General features: G+C 44.4%; 1 protein-coding gene across 2 annotated transcripts in view; it reads left to right on the top strand.

Annotated features, from left to right (window-relative positions):
- The window catches only part of PRKDC (protein kinase, DNA-activated, catalytic subunit), a 503,687-nt gene that overhangs the window by 103,398 nt on the left and 379,986 nt on the right, over nucleotides 1-20,303 (top strand). For both annotated transcript variants that reach the window (XM_073583775.1, XM_073583776.1), the window contains exons 13-17: nucleotides 155-323; nucleotides 6,072-6,121; nucleotides 9,111-9,242; nucleotides 11,836-11,985; nucleotides 13,267-13,382. In XM_073583775.1, the coding sequence (XP_073439876.1) occupies nucleotides 155-323; nucleotides 6,072-6,121; nucleotides 9,111-9,242; nucleotides 11,836-11,985; nucleotides 13,267-13,382 (617 nt within the window). The remainder of the gene's footprint in view (nucleotides 1-154; nucleotides 324-6,071; nucleotides 6,122-9,110; nucleotides 9,243-11,835; nucleotides 11,986-13,266; nucleotides 13,383-20,303) is intronic.

Genomic DNA, 20,303 nt, shown 5'->3' with positions numbered 1-20,303 from the left:
ACTTCTTTTGACCAGTACATAATGATCTGTAAAATTCACTGACTTGTCCCACTTTTGATTTGATGGCCAATGGAACATGACTTGGTGAGAAATGACCTATGAAAATAATACAAAACATACGGATGTCCTAAATCATGCTCTGCTCTCCCTCTAGATCCCTGAAATATATACTCCTGTTCTGGAGCGTCTCCTGGTTGTTCAGATAGAAACATTTCCACAATACAGCTCAAAAATGCAGTCCTCTTGCAGCCGGTCAATCATCAAGGTGTTTCTGTCTTTAGCGGCAAAGGGGCCTGTTCTGTGGAGCCTGATTAGTACTGTAGGTGAGTTTAGAACGAAGTCACTTTTGTATTTTGTTTTTATCATGATTTTTCATGCTAGCCGCAGTTTCTCCCCCCAAAAAAAATTAAATGCCATCAAGAAACATTTTTTTTATCATTTTTGTTTTATGAAAATTCCCCAGACATGTTAACAGAATGTTTTAGACATTTGGGTCATTGTTTTATTAGTTTTGTTTTTGAGCAATGTTCTTTCAAGTTATGATATCTAATGTAAATGTATGGTGCTGAAAAGTATCAATTGGTGCCTTACATTTATTTCACTGTGATCCCTGGGGCATAGAGATTGTGCCAGTATAGTCACTTGCCCGGGAATCGAGAGATACCACAGTGCAGCATTGATTGTAATTGGTGATTATACAAGTCCTGACCAGTTAATTGCTTTCAGGCCACATTTGATAAAAAGCATGGCATCTCTTGACCCCAAAACATAATGTTGGTGTACACATTGGTTGGCAAAGCAGCTTGAGGCTTAGCAAAAACCAACAGGTCGGCCATGAATGTGTGACACGGACTTTCTTAAAGGAAGTCAGTACAAATCAAGCACAGGCACGAGATGCTTCCTTGGCTTGGCCAAACAGTTCTGTGAATCTTCCAACTTTTGTTTTTTCTTCTGTCTGTGCACTTCTCTCGTTCCTGTAAAGTCATAGCTGTCAAAGAAGAGTGGGGTGGAGGTAGATGGAAGCCAGTGGAAAGTAGCACTGAACTGCTCAGCCACGCCAAGGGTACACCTAGCTCCTGTACTTGGGTTTAACACTCTTTTGGTGCTGAAAGACTCTCTTTAAGGGCTCTTTCAGACGTCATGTGTCCGGTACGTGTGGTGACAGTTTTCACACGTACCAGAGACACTTAAACACGTAGATCCATTCAAGGGAATGGGTCTGTGCACATGTCAGTGTGTTTCTACAGACGTGTGTCCGTGGGCAAAATACGCTGACATGTTTGCTTTTTAGCAGCAGCACCAGCCGAAAAAAGTCCCGCACACGGATGACATCTGTGTCATCAGTACCACACGTACTGGCGCCAGGGAAGCAGTGGTAGAGTTAGTGCTGTTCCCTGGCACAAGGTCCTGAAGACATCTCGCATCATTCTCCCCTGCTCTGCCGGCCATCAGCGATGGCAGTGGAGAATGTTGAGCATTATATTCAACTGATAACCGTGTGAGTTTCTCAAATAACAAGGCCTATATAAAGCTTCCTATAATATACTACAATCCAAGAGAAAGAGGAAGTATGAATAACACTGTAGAAAAACATGCAGTAAGCTAAAATCAGCGTTTATTAAGTCATATAAAAATACATACTCATTGTATGGATCACAAAAGGTATACATAGATGCAATGTGCACAATGGAACCACCAGCAGGGGTATCACATAGACAAAAGTATAGGGAAAGTGTTACTATTGTATGATTTTATTTTGGTGCACTAAATGATTACCTGAAAAACAATACTGACAGTATAAAATGTATAGTTACATAAATGCACCCTTCTTAAATATGTAAATACTAAACAAAATCCCCAATAACATAATTTATCATGTGATATGAGATAATTATGAAAGGATGAGCTGTCAGGTAGCATATGTAGATAATAAGCCACCAGCTAAATCCTCCCAGACTAGCTAGTGCATAGCAGAACTAAAGAAGGCTGACAATATGTAAGAGAATTGTATGTCCATCTTGATCCAAAAAGTGCTAAGTGCAAACTGCAATAAGGTAAAGGTATTGAATAGCCTAGTGGCAATGCATGGAAAACGAATCACAAAGTCAGAAAGCCTCCTACCATGGGAAGAACATATCGCTATGTGGAAAAGTGCAACTGCACAGCTGAAATAATTAAATATGCATAGCAGCTCAATGTGAATACCTGACCTGTAGGTGGCAGCCGTTCCCCGACGCGCGTTTCGCGTGAGCTTCTTCAATAGGGGATAAATGTCCACCTGCTGGTGGTTCCATTGTGCACATTGTATCTATGTATACCTTTTGTGATCCATACAATGAGTATGTATTTTTATATGACTTAATAAACGCTGTTTTTAGCTTACTGCATGTTTTTCTACAGTGTTATCCATACTTCCTCTTTCTCTTGGATTGTAGTGATAACCGTGTGAGCAGGCGGCAGCTGATCAGTGTTCATCAGCCGCCGCCTGTGCTGTGAGTAAAAAAAAAAAAAAAAACACCATGGGTTCCCCTGTATTTTTGATAACTTGCCAGGTAAAACAGACAGCTGCAGGCTGCAACCCTCAGCAGTCAGCTTCAGCAAAGCTGGTTATCAAAAATAAAGGGGTCCCCATGTCATGTTTTTAATTATTTAAATAAATAATATAAAAAAAAGTGTGAAGTCCCCCCCAATTTTTGACAACCAGCCAAGCTAAAGCAGACAGCTGGAGTCTGGTATTATCAGGCTGGTAAGAGGCCATGGATGTTGACCCCCCTCCCAGCCTGAAAACAGCCCACAGCCACCCAGAAATGGCACATCTATTAGATGCGCTAATTCTGGCACTTGGCCCAGCTCTTCCCACTTTCCCTGTAGCGGTGGCAAGTGGGGTAATAATTGTCGGGTTGTCATCTTTGTATTGTCTGGTGACATCAAGCCCACAGATTAATATTGGAGAGGCGTCTATAAGACACCTATCAATTACTAATCCTATAATTTGTACAGCAAATATAAAGTCCTTTATTTGAAATAAAAGACACACTTTTCCATTTTTTTAAAAAATAACAAACACCGTTATACTTGCCTAACGCCCCTTCCATTTGAAGTCACCGTCTCCTGTAATGAAACAAAAATATAAAACATCAATATACCTCACCTGTCCGACGTTCTGTCCCATGCCGTAATTCATGTCTGGGAATAAATGGTTTCAGCCTGAACAGTGCCAAGATGCAACCGTCCAGGCTGAGAACCACTGATGAATGAGCTGCTATGAGTGTAGCATCAGTGAGCATCGGTGACCTAATCGAGGTTACCACAGTTCACTGAAGCTGCGTACTGATCTGCCCTGTTGAGGGCAGAGCAAAGTACTGCAGTGCGCAGGCGCTGGGCCTCTGACCTTTCCCGCGCCTGCGCACTGCAGTACTGTGCTCTGCCCTCAACAGGGCAGATCAGTATGCCTGCGCAGGAGCCACGACAAGAAGCAAGGAAGATGACGCCATCGCATGAAGATGGGAGGCACCGGACCTGCTATGCCCGTCAGACCGGACCGCCCCCGGGTGAGTATAATATAACTTGTTTTTCTTCTCTTTCAGGTTAGATCAGGGCTTACCTACAGCATTCTAAAATGCTGTAGATAAGCACCGAAAGGCAGTGGCCGCAACTTACTGCGGAAAAACGAGGTAACATGTTCCCTTTAATGCCTAGCGCAAAAAGAGGGCTACATCCCTGTTTGAACGACGTAAATGAAACTACAGCAAAACCAAAGACATGAGCCGGAGCAGAAGTTTGTACAGTGGGGCAAAAAAGTATTTAGTCAGTCAGTAATAGTGCAAGTTCCACCACTTAAAAAGATGAGAGGCGTCTGTAATTTACATCATAGATAGACCTCAACTATGGGAGACAAACTGAGAAAAAAAAATCCAGAAAATCACATTGTCTGTTTTTTTTTCATTTTATTTGCATATTATGGTGGAAAATAAGTATTTGGTCAGAAACAAAATTTCATCTCAATACTTTGTGATATATCCTTTGTTGGCAATGACAGAGGTCAAACGTTTTCTGCAAGTCTTCACAAGGTTGCCACACACTGTTGTTGGTATGTTGGCCCATTCCTCCATGCAGATCTCTAGAGCAGTGATGTTTTTGGCTTTTCACTTGGCAACACGGACTTTCAAATCCCTCCAAAGGTTTTCTATAGGGTTGAGATCTGGAGACTGGCTAGGCCACTCCAGGACCTTGAAATGCTTCTTACGATGCCACTCCTTCGTTGCCCTGGCGGTGTGCTTTGGATCATTGTCATGTTGAAAGACCCAGCCACGTTTCATCTTCAATGCCCTTGCTGATGGAAGGAGGTTTGCACTCAAAATCTCACGATACATGGCCCCATTCATTCTTTCATGTACCCGGATCAGTCATCCTGGCCCCTTTGCAGAGAAACAGCCCCAAAGCATGATGTTTCCACCACCATGCTTTACAGTAGGTATGGTGTTTGATGGATGCAACTCAGTATTCTTTTTCCTCCAAACGCGACAAGTTGTGTTTCTACCAAACAGTTCCAGTTTGGTTTCATCAGACCATAGGACATTCTCCCAAAACTCCTCTGGATCATCCAAATGCTCTCTAGCAAACTTCAGACGGGCCCGGACATGTACAGGCTTAAGCAGTGGGACACGTCTGGCACTGCAGGATCTGAGTCCATGGTGGCGTAGTGTGTTACTTATGGTAGGCCTTGTTACATTGGTCCCAGCTCTCTGCAGTTCATTCACTAGGTCCCCCCGCGTGGTTCTGGGATTTTTGCTCACCGTTCTTGTGATCATTCTGACCCCACGGGGTGGGATTTTGCGTGGAGCACCAGATCGAGGGAGATTATCAGTGGTCTTGTATGTCTTCCATTTTCTAATTATTGCTCCCACAGTTGATTTCTTCACTCCAAGCTGGTTGGCTATTGCAGATTCAGTCTTCCCAGCCTGGTGCAGGGCTACAATTTTGTTTCTGGTGTCCTTTGACAGCTCTTTGGTGTTCACCATAGTGGAGTTTGGAGTCAGACTGTTTGAGGGTGTGCACAGGTGTCTTTTTATACTGATAACAAGTTTAAACAGGTGCCATTACTACAGGTAATGAGTGGAGGAAAGAGGAGACTCTTAAAGAAGAAGTTACAGGTCTGTGAGAGCCAGAAATCTTGTTTGCTTGTTTCTGACCAAATACTTATTTTCCACCATAATATGCAAATAAAATGAAAAAAAAACAGACAATGTGATTTTCTGGATTTTTTTTTCTCAGTTTGTCTCCCATAGTTGAGGTCTACCTATGATGTAAATTACAGACGCCTCTCATCTTTTTAAGTGGTGGAACTTGCACTATTGCTGACTGACTAAATACTTTTTTGCCCCACTGTATATGTGTAATGTGTAAGAGCACGTTCATACTGTCGCCATTTCATAGACAAAACTGAATTAAAAAGCAACATGAGCATAGGCACATGTTCAACTAACCGTCCATTGTTCCTCTATGGAGCTGCTGGAGAAAGCTATGAAGGCTCGCGACAGTCCCAGAGAGAATGAAAGGGTTGGTCAAGCATCTGCGCTGCTGCTAAATTCGTGCCCTATCCTGGCAATTGATTGGGGTCCTGTGGATAGGTGATAACTTCTTTTCCACTTTAAAGGGGTTGTCCACTACTGAGCCACCTCAGCTTAATTGATTCAGGACCCTCATTGAAATAGAAACCGTTTACTGTAACCTCCTGCAGCCGCACCGTTCCAGCGATGTTGGTGCTCGTATTCCCAGCAGTGACGTGCCTTGTTGTGTCACATTCTGCTGCAGTCTTCACCATTTTATCAGACCGCACGCCCGCTCTGACGGAAGATTGTTGAGCTGCAGCTAAAGAGCGGCCAATCATTGGATACAGCGTGCATGTAACACATCAAGGCACATCACTGTCAGGAACAGACAGTAGTGGAAAACCCCTGTAAGTTCTTAATTTTTTGTATAGTTAACATTTTAAATGCCAAGTGGTCCCATATCATAATGGCCATAAGTGATTAATATATCAATATAATATTTTAATATATTTCTTACAGTGCATCAAGGATTGATCAGAGTCTGTTCCAAGCCGCTCAGCTTTGTACAGGTAAATGTTTGCAATATGATTTATTTTAATATGTAGTTACATTTGGCTGGATGTTGGGTCAGATGTTACACCACTGTAGTGAATAAGATTTAATGACATATTTATAAAGCATAGTGCAAAACTGTGGCACTTAGTATGTGCCTTATTTTTTCATTTTAGCACATCTTTGTGGGTGCAGTTTTTCATGTGCAGTACCAAAATGCAGTTTTCCATTAATGAAACATATTGGATACTTTTCTGGAGCTTCTTTGCAAAGAAAGTAAAATAATCCAAAGCAACCACCAATAAAATGACCAAAACCACAGGTCTGCTTGTAACCAATATGAATCTAATAGGCGGTGGTACTAAAAATCAATATATGAGCCCATTAATTCTAAATGCATTCCTACTGGTCCATCACCATTTAAAACACCCTTTTAACATTTGAGAGCTATGCGCCCCTTGATGAAGTGACAACAAAACACACATTTGTCCCTCTTCTTAGCACTACGCTAGAACAAATTAAGTCGTGGAAGGCGCCTTTTGTCTCTTGGATGGGACGTAAAAATTTACTAAAAAATTCTACCAAAGTTTAGTTACATATCGAGACTGCTACCTATTAAAATTCCTGACACATTCTTTCAAAGAGCAAGATCTATATTTGGGAAATACATCTGGGGAGGCTCAAGACCTAGAATAAAGGGGGGTATGGGAGTACCAGATCCACAGAAATACCATACAGCAGCGACACTCTCTTTGTTAGTAGAATGGGCAAGAAACCATAAACATAAGTTATGGACAAAAATAGCAGATGACTCAATACCTACTCCAATCTCTACCATGCTCCATGCACCAAAAGAATTTATCCGAAAAATAGAAATCCCTAATGCCGTCTCTAGGAATATAATACTTACATGGATGAAGAATTCCACTTTATTAATGCCTCCCATCACCTCTAGTTAGAGTAATGGATCTACCGGGGCTATATTTGGACCAAATTAAAAGTAAGTCCACAGACTCGCTGCACTCATTCAAAGAAGACTTCAATAATATTGTTATAGAGGGTACATTATTACCACTTCCAGAAATACAAAATAAATTCCCAAGCCAACATATTAATTTTCGCCGCTACAATAGGCTTAAAAAAGCGGTTAATTCGTACTTACAAACCGGACTCCCAATTAGAGAAGTAACAACTTTTGAATCATTAATAACCCAACACAAACATCCCAAAGGAATTTTAGCAAAATTATACCAAATTCTTCTAACAGATTCGCTACCTATTAAACGGGCCTATGTTTCAGCATGGGAGAAAGAACTTGACATTAAACTACAGGACTGGGAGGTTGAGCACATATGTAAAAATTTGTTTGGCCCATCCAGATGTGTAAGAGTCCAAGAAAATTCGTATAAGACCATTATAAGATGGTTCAACACCCCAGTAAAGATGCATGCATGGTGCCCCAATGTATCCCCAACCCGCTGGAGATGTACTAAAGAGAACGGGACGTTTCTGCATATTTGGCGGTCATGCGATAAAATAAAACCGTTTTGGGATATCGTCTTGAAAATTATAATCATAGTGTGCAAAGTTTCCAAACCCCCCCATCTACGCCTCATCTTTTTAAATTGGTCAAGTGACAGTCCTGAGATCAAACATAACTCACTGCTTCTGTTCATATTAGCAGCGGCCAAATTAATCATCCCCACGAAATGGAGATCTCAGAACTGCCCGAGTGTTATTGAGTGGATCCAAAAGGTAGATCAGATTTATTATATAGAAGAAATTGGAGCTTACACTCATTTTTCGAGAGATAAATTTAGGGTAATATGGGCACCGTGGGTATCATATAGAGAGTCTGCTGAAGATCTTAAGGCAATAAACCGGGAGTCTGAGGCAGTGGATTAGTGTCGGTCAGATCTCCACTCCAAAACCCATCAAACTATAACCAGTTACCAAAGCTCTGCCTGCTAGGTGTCACGGAATTGGCACTCATTAACCCCCAATACCATTACCCATCCTTGAAATTAAAGAGTACCATCGTCCCTTCCCCCACTCCCCCTCGAACCCCCCTTTACTTTCCATAAATGTTTATCTATACTAATGTTCAATAGTTGTTGTATAGGTAAGTAAGCATTGGTTCACTATTTTACGAGATACAGCAGTAGGATAAATACAGATAATTGCTTTGGCATGAAGATTTGAAACCACTAGCTCTAAGAAACTTGTCATGTAAATTGCTATCGCTTATGGAAGGATAATACTGTAATATCTTATTGTACCTTTTTTGGATGCATACCATGTTAAGACATGATTGTAATTTTCATAAAAACCTAATAAAAATATATTTAAAAAACCCCACACATTTGACTTAAAGGGGTTCTCCGAGCAATGTATCTATATCATTGTACAGCCTTTCCTAGATTTCTGAAGACACGCAGTAGGACGGGCTGTGTGAAGAATGAGACAGGCGCACTGACGTGGTCCTGCTTCACTCGGTGTCCTGTCAGGTTGACTGAACAGAGGAATGCAGTGACGGCGGATACTCTCATGCCTCCTCAGCGCCGCCCTACTCACCATGGTCACCACGTGGCTTTTCCTCACGTCAGGCGGGCTCACTGACTTTTGCCTCTTGCAGCACTCTTCTGCACTGCTGCAACAGCATGTTGCTTCAATTTTGCCTTGGGGGGCTTGGCCGGTCTCTGCAGGAATTGTTAACCCTTCTGCGTCCTGCAGAGTTTAGGTTCTCCGGCCTATACCGTGCCAGCAGGCACTATACAGGCAGCTCCTCCCACCACTCCTTGCCCAAACCTTGGTTCCTAGTCAGTTTGTTCTGCTAGTGTGCTGTCTGTGCATATGTATTTTGTTTCTCCTGTTACTGAGCCGGCTCTTATACCCGTCCTGTCTGACCTCTCCACTCCTGAGGTTCTCACTGTATATTAATATGTGCAGTGAAGACCCGTTTACTTGCTTCATGTGCTGCTATCACTGACTTTGCTTTTGTTTTAGGATGGGTACAGGACAGACCGCTCTGATGAGCCATCAGCGTCTGGTGAGGTCCGTGCTGGAAAGTGGAAAGTTCCTACTTTCAAAGAATATCTTGATCTCTTCCGTAATCTTTTGAACTGTGATCAGCTAAAGGTATTCCTTGCTGCTTTTATGTATTAATACATTTCATGGTTTTAATAGTTCATGCCTGATTTATTGTCATCCTATCTGTGTTATCATTCATTAGTTAACAAAATAAATAATGCAATGTTATAGATCTGCAATGAAGACATCCTTGACCGTTAAATCCCATTTTTATAACTGTGGCAAAAAAACTATTAAAGGATTTTGCAGACAGACGTGTTTCTGTTAATATAACTTTCCAAACTTTTGTTTCACAGGTTTGCTTTCTCTACATATCTTGTACTGCTATGATAGGACGTCTATTGAATAGCACTGCCTTCCTCCTTACCAGTACAGATCTGTGAAGCCCCATTTCATGAAACCTCTGTACTGTCTTTACTGTACATTTAGGACAGTTCTCAGGCCTTGTAGTGTTCGAAACTCAGTAAAGCTCATTTGTTATCAATGGTATAATCCAAACCAATATACTGGGCAACAGAAGCAAAGTATACTTCCCTTCTCTTATCTATCAGGTGGATTTTATTTTAAGGAGGAGAGGCCAAATACCTATGATATCCCTTGTAGGACCTCCGATCTCGCCACCTTGCCTCTTGGGTTTCTTGAGGCTGCACGTAGAGGGTGCAGGCCTGGGCCATGATATGGTCTCTTGTTTTATGGCATAGATCATAACTACAGCAGTGCCCCATATATTCTCAATTTATGGTATTGACATGTATAGAATATTCAACATCTGTATATAGAATTGCCTTATATTGTCCGTCATCCACTTCCGTCTGGATGTCCCCGAATTCCACAATCCACCGCGCCGCACCGGAAGTACACCGACCGCCATTTTGGAACACCCAAGTGATGCCGCTCGGATCCAGTTTGCACCTGCGATCCCGAACGCCGCTCAGATCCAGGCCGCCGCTGTGATCCCGAACGCCGCTGTGATCCCAACCGCCGCTGTGATCCCAACCACCGCTGGGATCCCAGCTGCCGCTCGGATCCAGGCTGCCGCTGCGATCCCAAACGCCACTGCGATCCCGACCGCTACTGGGATCCCGGCCGCTGCTTGGATCCCAGCCGCTTCTCGGATCCCAGCTGCCGCTCAGATCCAGGCCGCCACTGCGATCATGAGGCTGTGAAAGGGGTGTAACGAGAGGGGTGTAATGAAGGGGGTATAATGAGAGGGTGTAATGAGGGGGTAGTAATAAGAGGGATGCTGCCGCCGGACCCCCGCCAGGACGCACCGCCTGACTACACGCGCCGGATCCCGCCGCTGCCTGCCCACCCACCTCTGTGCAGTCACAGCCAGCAGTAGATCGCGGCTTGAGGCCTTTGCTGGAGATTGGGTGCGGCCACCCTCTGGTGGCGCCACACACCATCTTCAGCACAGGCCGCAAAACACAGTCTTTCCTGCCGGTTGTAACTACACGGAAGTGGGTGGGCCACCACCCCCAGCGCCACAAAGCTGCCCCCATCGTGATGTTACTGCCCTCCCGATGCGATAGCATCTAGTTACTAAATGAAACCCTTATCCTGAAGGGCTGAGACTACTTCCGGAGAGCTGTGTGAAAGCAGGCTTATTGCAGTCCAATGCTAGGACAGGCCTGCAGACATGATGGCACCTCTCTGCTCCCCCTATGCATTATGAGACTAAATTCATTCACTTTCTTTTCCATACTCATCCCTTGCATAGAATGTCTTTTCTTTTATGCTGTGTCTTTTCAGTTTAGTTTATTCTGTCTTAAAGGGATTGTCATCATTATGAGAACAGTGGGAGGCAGTTGCTATTTTTTTTTGAACAGCAGCCGTTCTGCAGTACCTGGCAGCGGCCGTTAAACATCGGATGGAGCCGTGCTCTGCAGCTCCTTTCCACATCTTTACATCTGACTGCTAATGAAGCTGTTATCAGCTGATTGATATAGGAGACCGGGTGACAGACCTCCCCAATCTCAAATTGATGACCTTAGCACATGGGTCATCAATATGGTGTGAATGGACAACTCCTTTAAAAGGTTATTCCCATATTCATAGATATTGTTGCAGAATGCCTGTAAAAACAAGCACTTTTACAGTTTACTGCTTATTTGCAGCTGCTCTTAAGGTATTAACAACTTTCCTTTTGTTTACAGCTTGTTGCCTAGGAGACCGACCACCATTTCTGTCTAATTATTAGGTACTACACTGAAGCTGGCCGGGTTTTGGATAGGCGGTAACATCACGCTCCTGGGATCCTGACCAGCATCAAAACAGCACTTTAAACCTCAATAGAATATAGCTTGTAAGCACTGTGCATGTTCAGCCAAGCAGCAGTGGTCGGCCTCCAAGGCTATGAGCTGTTAAGAAAAGAAAGGTAATATCTCAAGTACAGCTGAAAATTGTAATAGCTTACAGAAGGACATAAGTTGAAGAAAAACAGCCTTACCAACACCAGGTCAGGTTAGCAATGCACTAGCAGGATGCAGCAGACCCCCATGATAAAGGTGGAGGCAGCACAGGTGCAAAATACTGATGGAGCAACCATTTCAAAACCTACCAATTCATGGAGGGGGTGGTCGCCTAGTATTAAAAATGCACACATTTTACACTGCTGCATTTTCTTTCCTTATTCTTCTAGGAATCCATATTTTCTGATGAAATCTTACCACATGTAACCTCACCACTTCAGTCTCTGAGTCGACTGCTGTACGACGAACTTATTAAATCCATCCTCAAAATTATTGAGAAATTGGATCTATCGTTGCAAAAGCAAGAATCTGGGCAAGAGGTGAGAATTTGCATTTAGGGGCACTTTAGCCTTTAACCTGTTTTGTATTTTAGAGGTTGGAAGTACTTGTTTAATACAAAAACTCATATAGTAGCAACTTATTCCATAGCACCATACACCCTTTATCTCTCACATCAGTTCTCAGCAATAGGGTCCTACATTGCGTTCAAGAAAGTCGCAACTGCACACAGATCATGTCGTGACTATGGTGGGAGCTGCAAAGATTTGCTGCAGTAACTGTAAGGGCGCGTACAGACAACTGGATAGCACTCGGACCTACGGTATTCTATGTGGCTTTGCACACGTTCATGTTTTCTGCGGACCGACTATTCTGATCCGACTTTGATCAGCATGGCATCAGTTTTTCTCAGACGTGGAGAGAGCGAGAATAAAAATAGGTTGTCCACCCTCTCCATTCTGTCACTTATTGAAAATCGGTATGCAGTTGGATAGCATTCAATTGTGGTCCAATCCTTGCCAGTTTTGATCTGACACTTGGATCCAAATCGGGCATGTCTCAGATTTTTTTCCGTGGACCACTTAGTCTGAGGAAAACATGAAAAATAGAAGATAGCAAGGAAAATATTACTTGCGGGTGGACCTGTAATGACTGAGAGTTATGCCCCGTCTCACATACCGAGAGCGCTAGCGAGATCGCTGATGCTTCACCGATTTTGTGACGCAACAGCGATCTCGCTACATGTGACAAATAGCGGTGACCCCCCCCCCCCCGCACTGGATATCGCTGATCGTGCTCAAATGTCCTGGGCCATTTTTTCATCGTCCCGCTAGCCAGCATGCATCACTGTGTTTGATGCCGACGAGCGACCTCGTTGGCGACGTAGAACTCAGGGACGCAGGCTGGAATCATTCAGAATAGCTGCTGTGTGACAACGCACCAGCGATCCTTACCATGTCGTATCGTTGTGGGGATCGCTGGTGCGTCGTTGAAGAGATCTGCCTGTTTGGCAGCTTACTAATGACCATGTAGCGATGCACCAGCGATCCTTACCAGGTCGTATCGTTGTCGGGATCGCTTAGAGCCATCTGAGCCATGCTATTCCCTGAAGTCCCTGGTATGACGCAATATATTTCAGTTTGCCACAGCTCCACCAAATCTGTTATGTCAGGGCAGTTTTAACTTTACAGTGCCAGTGGGAGGATAAAGAAGGGAGCAACCTAGACCAGATTGTGAGACCTCTGTATGAGATAATCAGTAATTGTTTTCCCTGTGTATGACAAAACCAAGTGTGCCAAATACAATCTTCTAATACATTTCAGGATCTGGAGGATCAACTCAGCTATTTAGTAATAGCCACATCAGATCCAGCGGCTAACCTTTATCCTACAAAGCCAAAAGATTTTACAGCATTTGTTAATCTGGTTGACTTCTGCAGGTAAATTTTATATAAACTTCATGTCGAAATTAATAACATGACATCACTCTCTAATTCTCTGCTTTTTAAAGGGAATCACTTTTTTGGGCTACCAGGTAAAAATATAATTCCATTTAGTGTCAGCTATGCATTACACATGTACTTTTGATACCCCTTGACTCCTCTCTTATGATCCATAAATACCTTTTTTATGCCTCCCATGCTGTATGTTAATATGGTCAGTCCGGTCCGATGTGGCTTATTTTCAGTCCCCTCCCCCCCCTCAGATTGCCCTACGCATTCCTTTCAGTGAATTTCTGCGATTGCGTAGAGTTTTCACACAGGCGCATTCAAATGGCCTCTCGCACGTGCACAATATGCATACGTCAAGTTGTATACTTCCGGGCCATAGAAAGCCATGGTGTATGCCAGCGCATGCGCAATAATGATTTTATGCTTTGCCCAAAGTTGGGCAAAGTATACTGCGCACGCGCGAGAGGCCATTTGAATGTGCATGCACGGAAACTCTACGCGATCTGTGATATTCACAGAAAGGAATACGTACATCAAGCCAAGGAGGGGGGAGACTGAAAATAAGCCACGACCATCTGACCGGACCGATCATATTAACATACAGCGCGAGAGGAATAAAAAAGGTATTTATGGATTATACGCTGGGAGTCAAGGGCTATCAAAAGTACTTGTGTAATGCATAGCTGACACTAAATTGAATGATCTTTTTACCTGGTAGCCCAAAAAAGTGGTGACAGATTCCCTTTAACTTCTGGCTTAACGGAATAATCATTCAGGATGCAAGGCTGCAGTGTCAGCGATTGGTTTATTATGCACTATGTTTTATAGCACTGACTTATTTAGTAGCACTGTACATAATACAGCGGTTGACATAAGTATTGAACACGATAGCAATTTTGTAATTAAGGGGAACCTGTCGCCAGAAAAAAAGTTATGCTGCAGATATGGGGTTAATCTTCAGATTACTAGCGTTACTAGCCCGCCCGGTGCCGGCACTTAGCCGAACTCTGCGGAGCGAAAATGAACCTTATTCTCCCCAACAGCATTTGGTTATCAGTCATGGAGGCAGCAATGGCGCAGGCTCAATGACCGCCCCGAGTATACAGAGCAGCTGCTACACCCCTATCACCATCAGCAGAGCCAGTGTACCAGCAGGGCCGGCTCTCAGTCAGTGCTGGGGCGTGGTTACAGCCGCCGCTCTCTATACTCAGAGCAGTGACTGAACCCCCGCTGCCCCCATGACTAAAACCCGAATGCTGCCGGGACAAATAAAGTTCATTTTCTCCCTGCAGTGGAGATTTACTTTAAATATATTTCTAATGGTGCTATTGACATGAGATTGTCACACAAGAGGGAAGGTGGGCTTCTTGGGCCCTTCCCGTACCCTGATTCCCACACCGAGGTGTGTCCTAGCTCAGAGTACTTCTACCATGGACAGTGTCGAGTCACCTCGACTCACACAGATTGGCATTAGAATCAATCATGTTGTCCATCTCCTCCGGCACTGTCTTTTGAAAACAAAAGCTGTTCGTGTCTTCCAAAATATCTACTGAAAGATATTTTTCTGATGTAGTAAATTCCTTTACCCCATGGGGCTGTTGGTTGAAGGACTTTGCAGAAAAGTAGAAACGGGTGTCATTGACTGTTTGGAAAATTTTGCTATCCATAACATTAACCGTTCTGGTGGAGGAGGTGGACTGAGCAGAACGCTCAGCTGATGGGGTTACTGATGGAGGCTACATTTTCCTGCTGTGACTTAGATGAGCAAAGGGGTATATACTCCATTATACTCTCTGCTGCCTCCTCGCTAGAGTTTGTAGAGGGCCCCGAATGTGACTTGCAATTTGGTAGTACTGCTGGAATGGTGCAGCCAGCACTACTGGTGATGTTAAAGCTACTGCTAGCGGCAACCAAATTCTTATCCATGATATTGTTTTTTTTCTATTACCCTGCCACTTTCATTGCTTGTTATATGTTTGGGTTTAGCATACACTTTGGACAAAAGTATAACGTTTAATTTAATTAGTTTCCAAACTTTTTTTTAAGAAACTTAGAGAGGTATTCCCATCTCCAAGATCCTATCCCAAATTAGAAGTGTAGAATAGTTATTCTGATTTGCTATGACTTTTTCATCATTTGAAGGCATTGCAGTAGTTTAGGCATCTATCTTTACGACCACTAGCAATTAGGTAACTGTCACTATATCATAGAATCATAGAATCGTAGAGTTGGAAGGGACCTCCTGGGCCATCTGGTCCAACCCCCTGCTCAAAGCAGGATTCGCTGAATCATCCCACACAGATATCTGTCCAGCCTCTGTTTGAAGACTTATATTGAAGGAGAACTCACCACCTCTCGTGGTAGCCTGTTCCACTCATTGATCACTCTAACTGTCAAAAAGTTTTTTCTGACATCTAATCTGTGTCTCCTCCCATTCAGTTTCATCCCATTGCTTCTAGTCTTTCCTTGTGCAAATGAGAATAAAGTTGATCCTTCTGCAATGTGACAGCCCTTGAGATATTTGTAGACAGTTATTAAGTCTCCTCTCAGTCTTCTCTTTTGCAGGCTAAACATTCCCAAATCCTGCAACCTTTCCTCATAAGACAGGGTTTGCAGACCGGTCACCATTCTGGTCGCTCTTTTCGGAACTTGCACCAGTTTGTTGATGTCTTTTTTTAAAATGTGGCGCCCAAAACTGGACACAGTATTTCAGATGAGGTCTGACCAAAGAGGAGTAGAGGGCAATAATGACTTCACGTGATCTAGACTGTATGCTTCTGTTAATACATCCTAGAATTGCATTTGCCTTTTTTGCTGTTGCATCACACTGTTGACTCATATTCAGTCTGTGATCTATTAGTATACCCAAGTCTTTTTTCACATGTGCTGTTGCTTAGCCCTATTCCTCCCATTCTGTATATGCTTTTTTCATTTTTATTGCCCAGATGTAGTACTTTGCATTTTTCCCTGTTAAAAACCATTCTGTTAGTTGCTGCCCACTGCTCCAGTTTATTTATATCTTTTTGTATCTTCTCTCTCTTCTCTAGTATTAACTATCCCTCCTAGCTTTGTGTCATCAGCAAATTTAATCCGTTTACCCTCAATTCCTTCATCTAAATCGTTGATAACGATGTTGAACAATACAGGGCCCAGGACAGAGCCCTGTGGTACCCTACTTGAGACATTCTTCCAATTGGATGTGCAGCCATTTACGACCACTCTGTGGGTCCGATCACTATGCCAGTTATGAATCCACCTAACAGTTGCCTTGTCCATTCCATACTTAGTCATTTTTTCAATAAGGATTGTGTGGGATACTTTGTCAAATGCTTTGCTGAAGTCAAGAAATACTATATCTACAGCATTTCCCTGATCCACCCAATCAGTGATTCTGTCATAGAAGGAAATTAAGTTAGTCTGACATGACTTATTAGTTACAAACCCATGCTGACTCTGTTTAATCACTTCATTCTTATCCAGGTACTGACATACATGTTGTTTAATAATTTGTTCAAAGATCTTTCCTGGTATAGAAGTCAGACTCACCGGCCTATAGTTGCCTGGGTCCACCTTCTTCCCCTTTTTGAAGACGGGAACAACATTTGCTCTTCTCCAGTCTTCTGGGACTTCTCCTGTTCTCCACGAATTTTCAAAGATTATGGAGAGCGGTTCAAAATTTTATTCTGCTATCTCCTCCAGTACTCTGGGGTGTAATTCATCTGGACCTGGAGACTTGAATTCATTTAGGTTAGCTAAGTGTTTCCTCACTATATTTCTGTTTATCGTTATCCTGGATTCTTCTATTCCCTTAATAGGACAGTGAAGAATAGTTGATGTTGCATTTCCTTTCTGAGGGAAAACAGATGCAAAATAGGAATTTAAAAGTTCAGCCTTCTCAACATCCTGTCTTACCATTTCATCATTTTCATCCTGTAGAAATCCTATAGCATCTTTGACTTTTCTTGTACTTTTGACATATCCCCAAAATCCTTTATTATTGCTTTTGACGTCTCTTGCAAGCCTCAATTCATTGTCATCTTTAGAAAATCTAATTCATGCCCTGCAGGTTCTGCAGACAGCATTGTATTTTTCTTTAGATATGCCTCCCTCTTTCCATTTTATAAACATTTCTTTCTTCCTTTTTAGCATGTGCTTAAAAAGTTCTGTGTTCATCCATCCTGGTTTCCTTAAATGCTTCCTATTCTTCCCTCTTTTCGGAATTGTTAAAAATTGTGCTTTGAGAATTTCATTTTTCAAGATTTCCCATGCTTCCTGGACATTTTTGTCCTTAAGGATATCCAGCCATTGGATCCCTCCAATTCTCTTTCTGAATCCCTTAAAATCTGCCTTTCTGAAATCTAACCTTGACGTCTGAGTCTTCACAGGTCTTCCTCCTCTAGTTATCCAAAATTCTAAAATAGCATGGTCGCTACCTCCTAGGGTCCCAGCCACTTTTACCTCCTCAACCATTTCCGTGGTCGTAACCATGGAAACCTAAGGTCCTGCAATGCCTGCACATGAGGAAGGATACATAGCGAATGAGAAAAACTATGCTACAGCTCTAATTGGAGGTATTTGCTAATGTTAATATTATTACACCTAATACATGTTGGGATAGGATCTTGGAGATGGGAATACCCCTTTAACCAATTTTTGGTTTAAAATTCTCCCACCCGTGACAAAAAAAGCTTAACCCTAAATAAAGAGGGTGCTAGTCAAACAGTTGCAAAACTTACTTACTCTGTCGCCTCATTGGGGGACACAGAACCATGGGTGTTATGCTGCTGTCCACTAGGAGGCGACACTATGCATAATCTGAAAAAGATTAACTTTGGCTCCTCCTCTGCAGTATACACCCCTGGACGGCGTCAGCCTTCTCCAGTTTTTGCTTAGTGTCGCAAGGAGGCACACCTTTTTTTCTTTTTTTCCTTTCGTCGGAACAGATGAAGAAAAGTGGGTCTCCAGCGAGACTCCCGGCATGGCTCCTTCCTTGGCCCCCTTTTTAGGGGTGCCCAGTTGAAGTGGAGATGGCGGTTCCCCATGTCGCTCCTTCCCCAGTCCCTCGGGTACTGGTCCGAAGTTGAGACCCCCCCTCCTTCCCCAACCCCCTTCAGGGTCTGGATTGAGGTTGAGGCAAGGATGAAGACCCCCTGACGGTGACAGATGCACCCTCCCTAATCCCCCGCAGGGGGCATTAGGTTGAGACGCCGCAGGTAGGGTCGGAGTACAGACAGCATTCTGCACCAGGGACCCCACCCCAGCTGTGGGATCCTGCTGGGGCCAGGGGAGGGTGCAGGCAGACGTGGCACAGCAGAGACATGGCTTTCTGCTCCCCTGCCTCTGCAGCAGCAGTGGCTCCATGGTGCTCCAGGGACCCCCACACAGGTACCGCTAGCCCTGCTGCCCCCACCGTTAGCCAGTCGCCCATTCCGGGGAGGTCCGGTGCAAATCCGACCCCCTCCCGGACTACAGCGCCGCTCTGGAGCCCTCCTGGGCATCAGGCCTCTAATCTAGACCGCGGCTTCGGCCTAGCCGAAGCCGCCGCCTTTTCCCCGCCCCCCGGATGACTAAAATGACACGCTGGAGTGTCATAGAAGGGGCGGATTGAGGCAGAAAGGGCACGTTTTTACAAGCCCAGCGCGCCCTTTTCAGCTCTCCGCCCCCTCCTCCCTCTCCTCAGAGTCCCGGTGGCCATTTTTTTTGGATGAGATCGAGGAGAGGAGCATCACAGCGGTCTCCGGGGGGCACAGAACTAGGATCTGTCGGCGCTGGACCTAGGGGCACACCGGTGGGGTAAGCTCACAGCTGGGTTTTCATTACTCAGCTGTGAATCCACATTTCCTAGAAGGCCCTCTGTGGGTTCCCTCTGCGTAGCCACCCCTGTACGATCCCTGATAGCCAGCCTCTGTGCACTATGCCGGGCTCAAGGAAGAGAACCAGGCAGGAATGTTTCTATGCATTCTGCACAGCCTGCAAAGCCACGCTCCCTAGTGGTAGCACGTATCTGCACTGCCGGGACTGCATCCAGAACTCTGGGTCAGAACCCCAGGGAGTCCCTACTGACGCTTCAGTGTCACAGGCCACGCCGGAATGGGCAACTCAGATGTCACAGTCTATGACACAGTCCATAGACAACCTAACTGCCGCATTGCTGCAAGCTCTGCAGAGTCGGGCCCCGGCTATGGACGTTACACAGCAAACGGACAGCTTGTCTCAGGAACATGCTGCTTCCGACTCTCACAGACGTAAGCGGACCCACAGGTCTCGATCACCTGAGTCGGCCTATAGCACAAGGTCGTCCCCCCCAGGGAGAGACAGCGTCATTCCAGGTCTCCTAGGCAGTCCCCTGTCACAGACAGACAGTGCAATTTACCACAAAGATCCCCCACCACAGAAGACCCCTGCCCCAGGTCGCCCTCCAGGGATCACCTTAGTGAGGCACAGGATTCGGAGGGCATCTGTGACTCCGACTCAGATAACGAAACGGAGAGGTCCGTGGTACCTTCTCCCCCTAGCAATACAGCGCTAGTTGAGGACATAATCTCTGCAATTCATCGGGTGCTAAAAATTCCAGAGTCGGCCCCGGAAGTCCCAGAACATAGGATTTGCTTCGAAAGTGTTCAGAAACCACCTAAGGTCTTCCCTAATCACCATGAGTTTGAGGAAATACTTACCAAACAGTTTGCGCAGCCTTAGAAAAAATTTGCTAATCGCAAATATTTGGAAGCGAAATACCCCTTCCCACAGACAGACACCAAACAATGGACAGATCCACCTGAAGTGGACCCCCCGGTTTCTAGGCTATCAGCGCAGACCTTACTCTCTCTGCCAGATAGCTCAAAACTCAGGGACGCAGCAGACCGGCAAGTAGAACGCATGGCTCGTTCTATTTTCGAAGCGGCAGGCGCC

The sequence above is a fragment of the Dendrobates tinctorius genome, unplaced genomic scaffold (assembly GCF_039654945.1).
Source record: "Dendrobates tinctorius isolate UK_male_01 unplaced genomic scaffold, ASM3965494v1 ptg000081l, whole genome shotgun sequence".
NCBI lineage: Eukaryota > Metazoa > Chordata > Amphibia > Anura > Dendrobatidae > Dendrobates > Dendrobates tinctorius.
The sequence above is the reverse complement of the archived record's forward strand: the minus strand, read 5'-3'. Positions and strand labels throughout refer to the sequence as shown.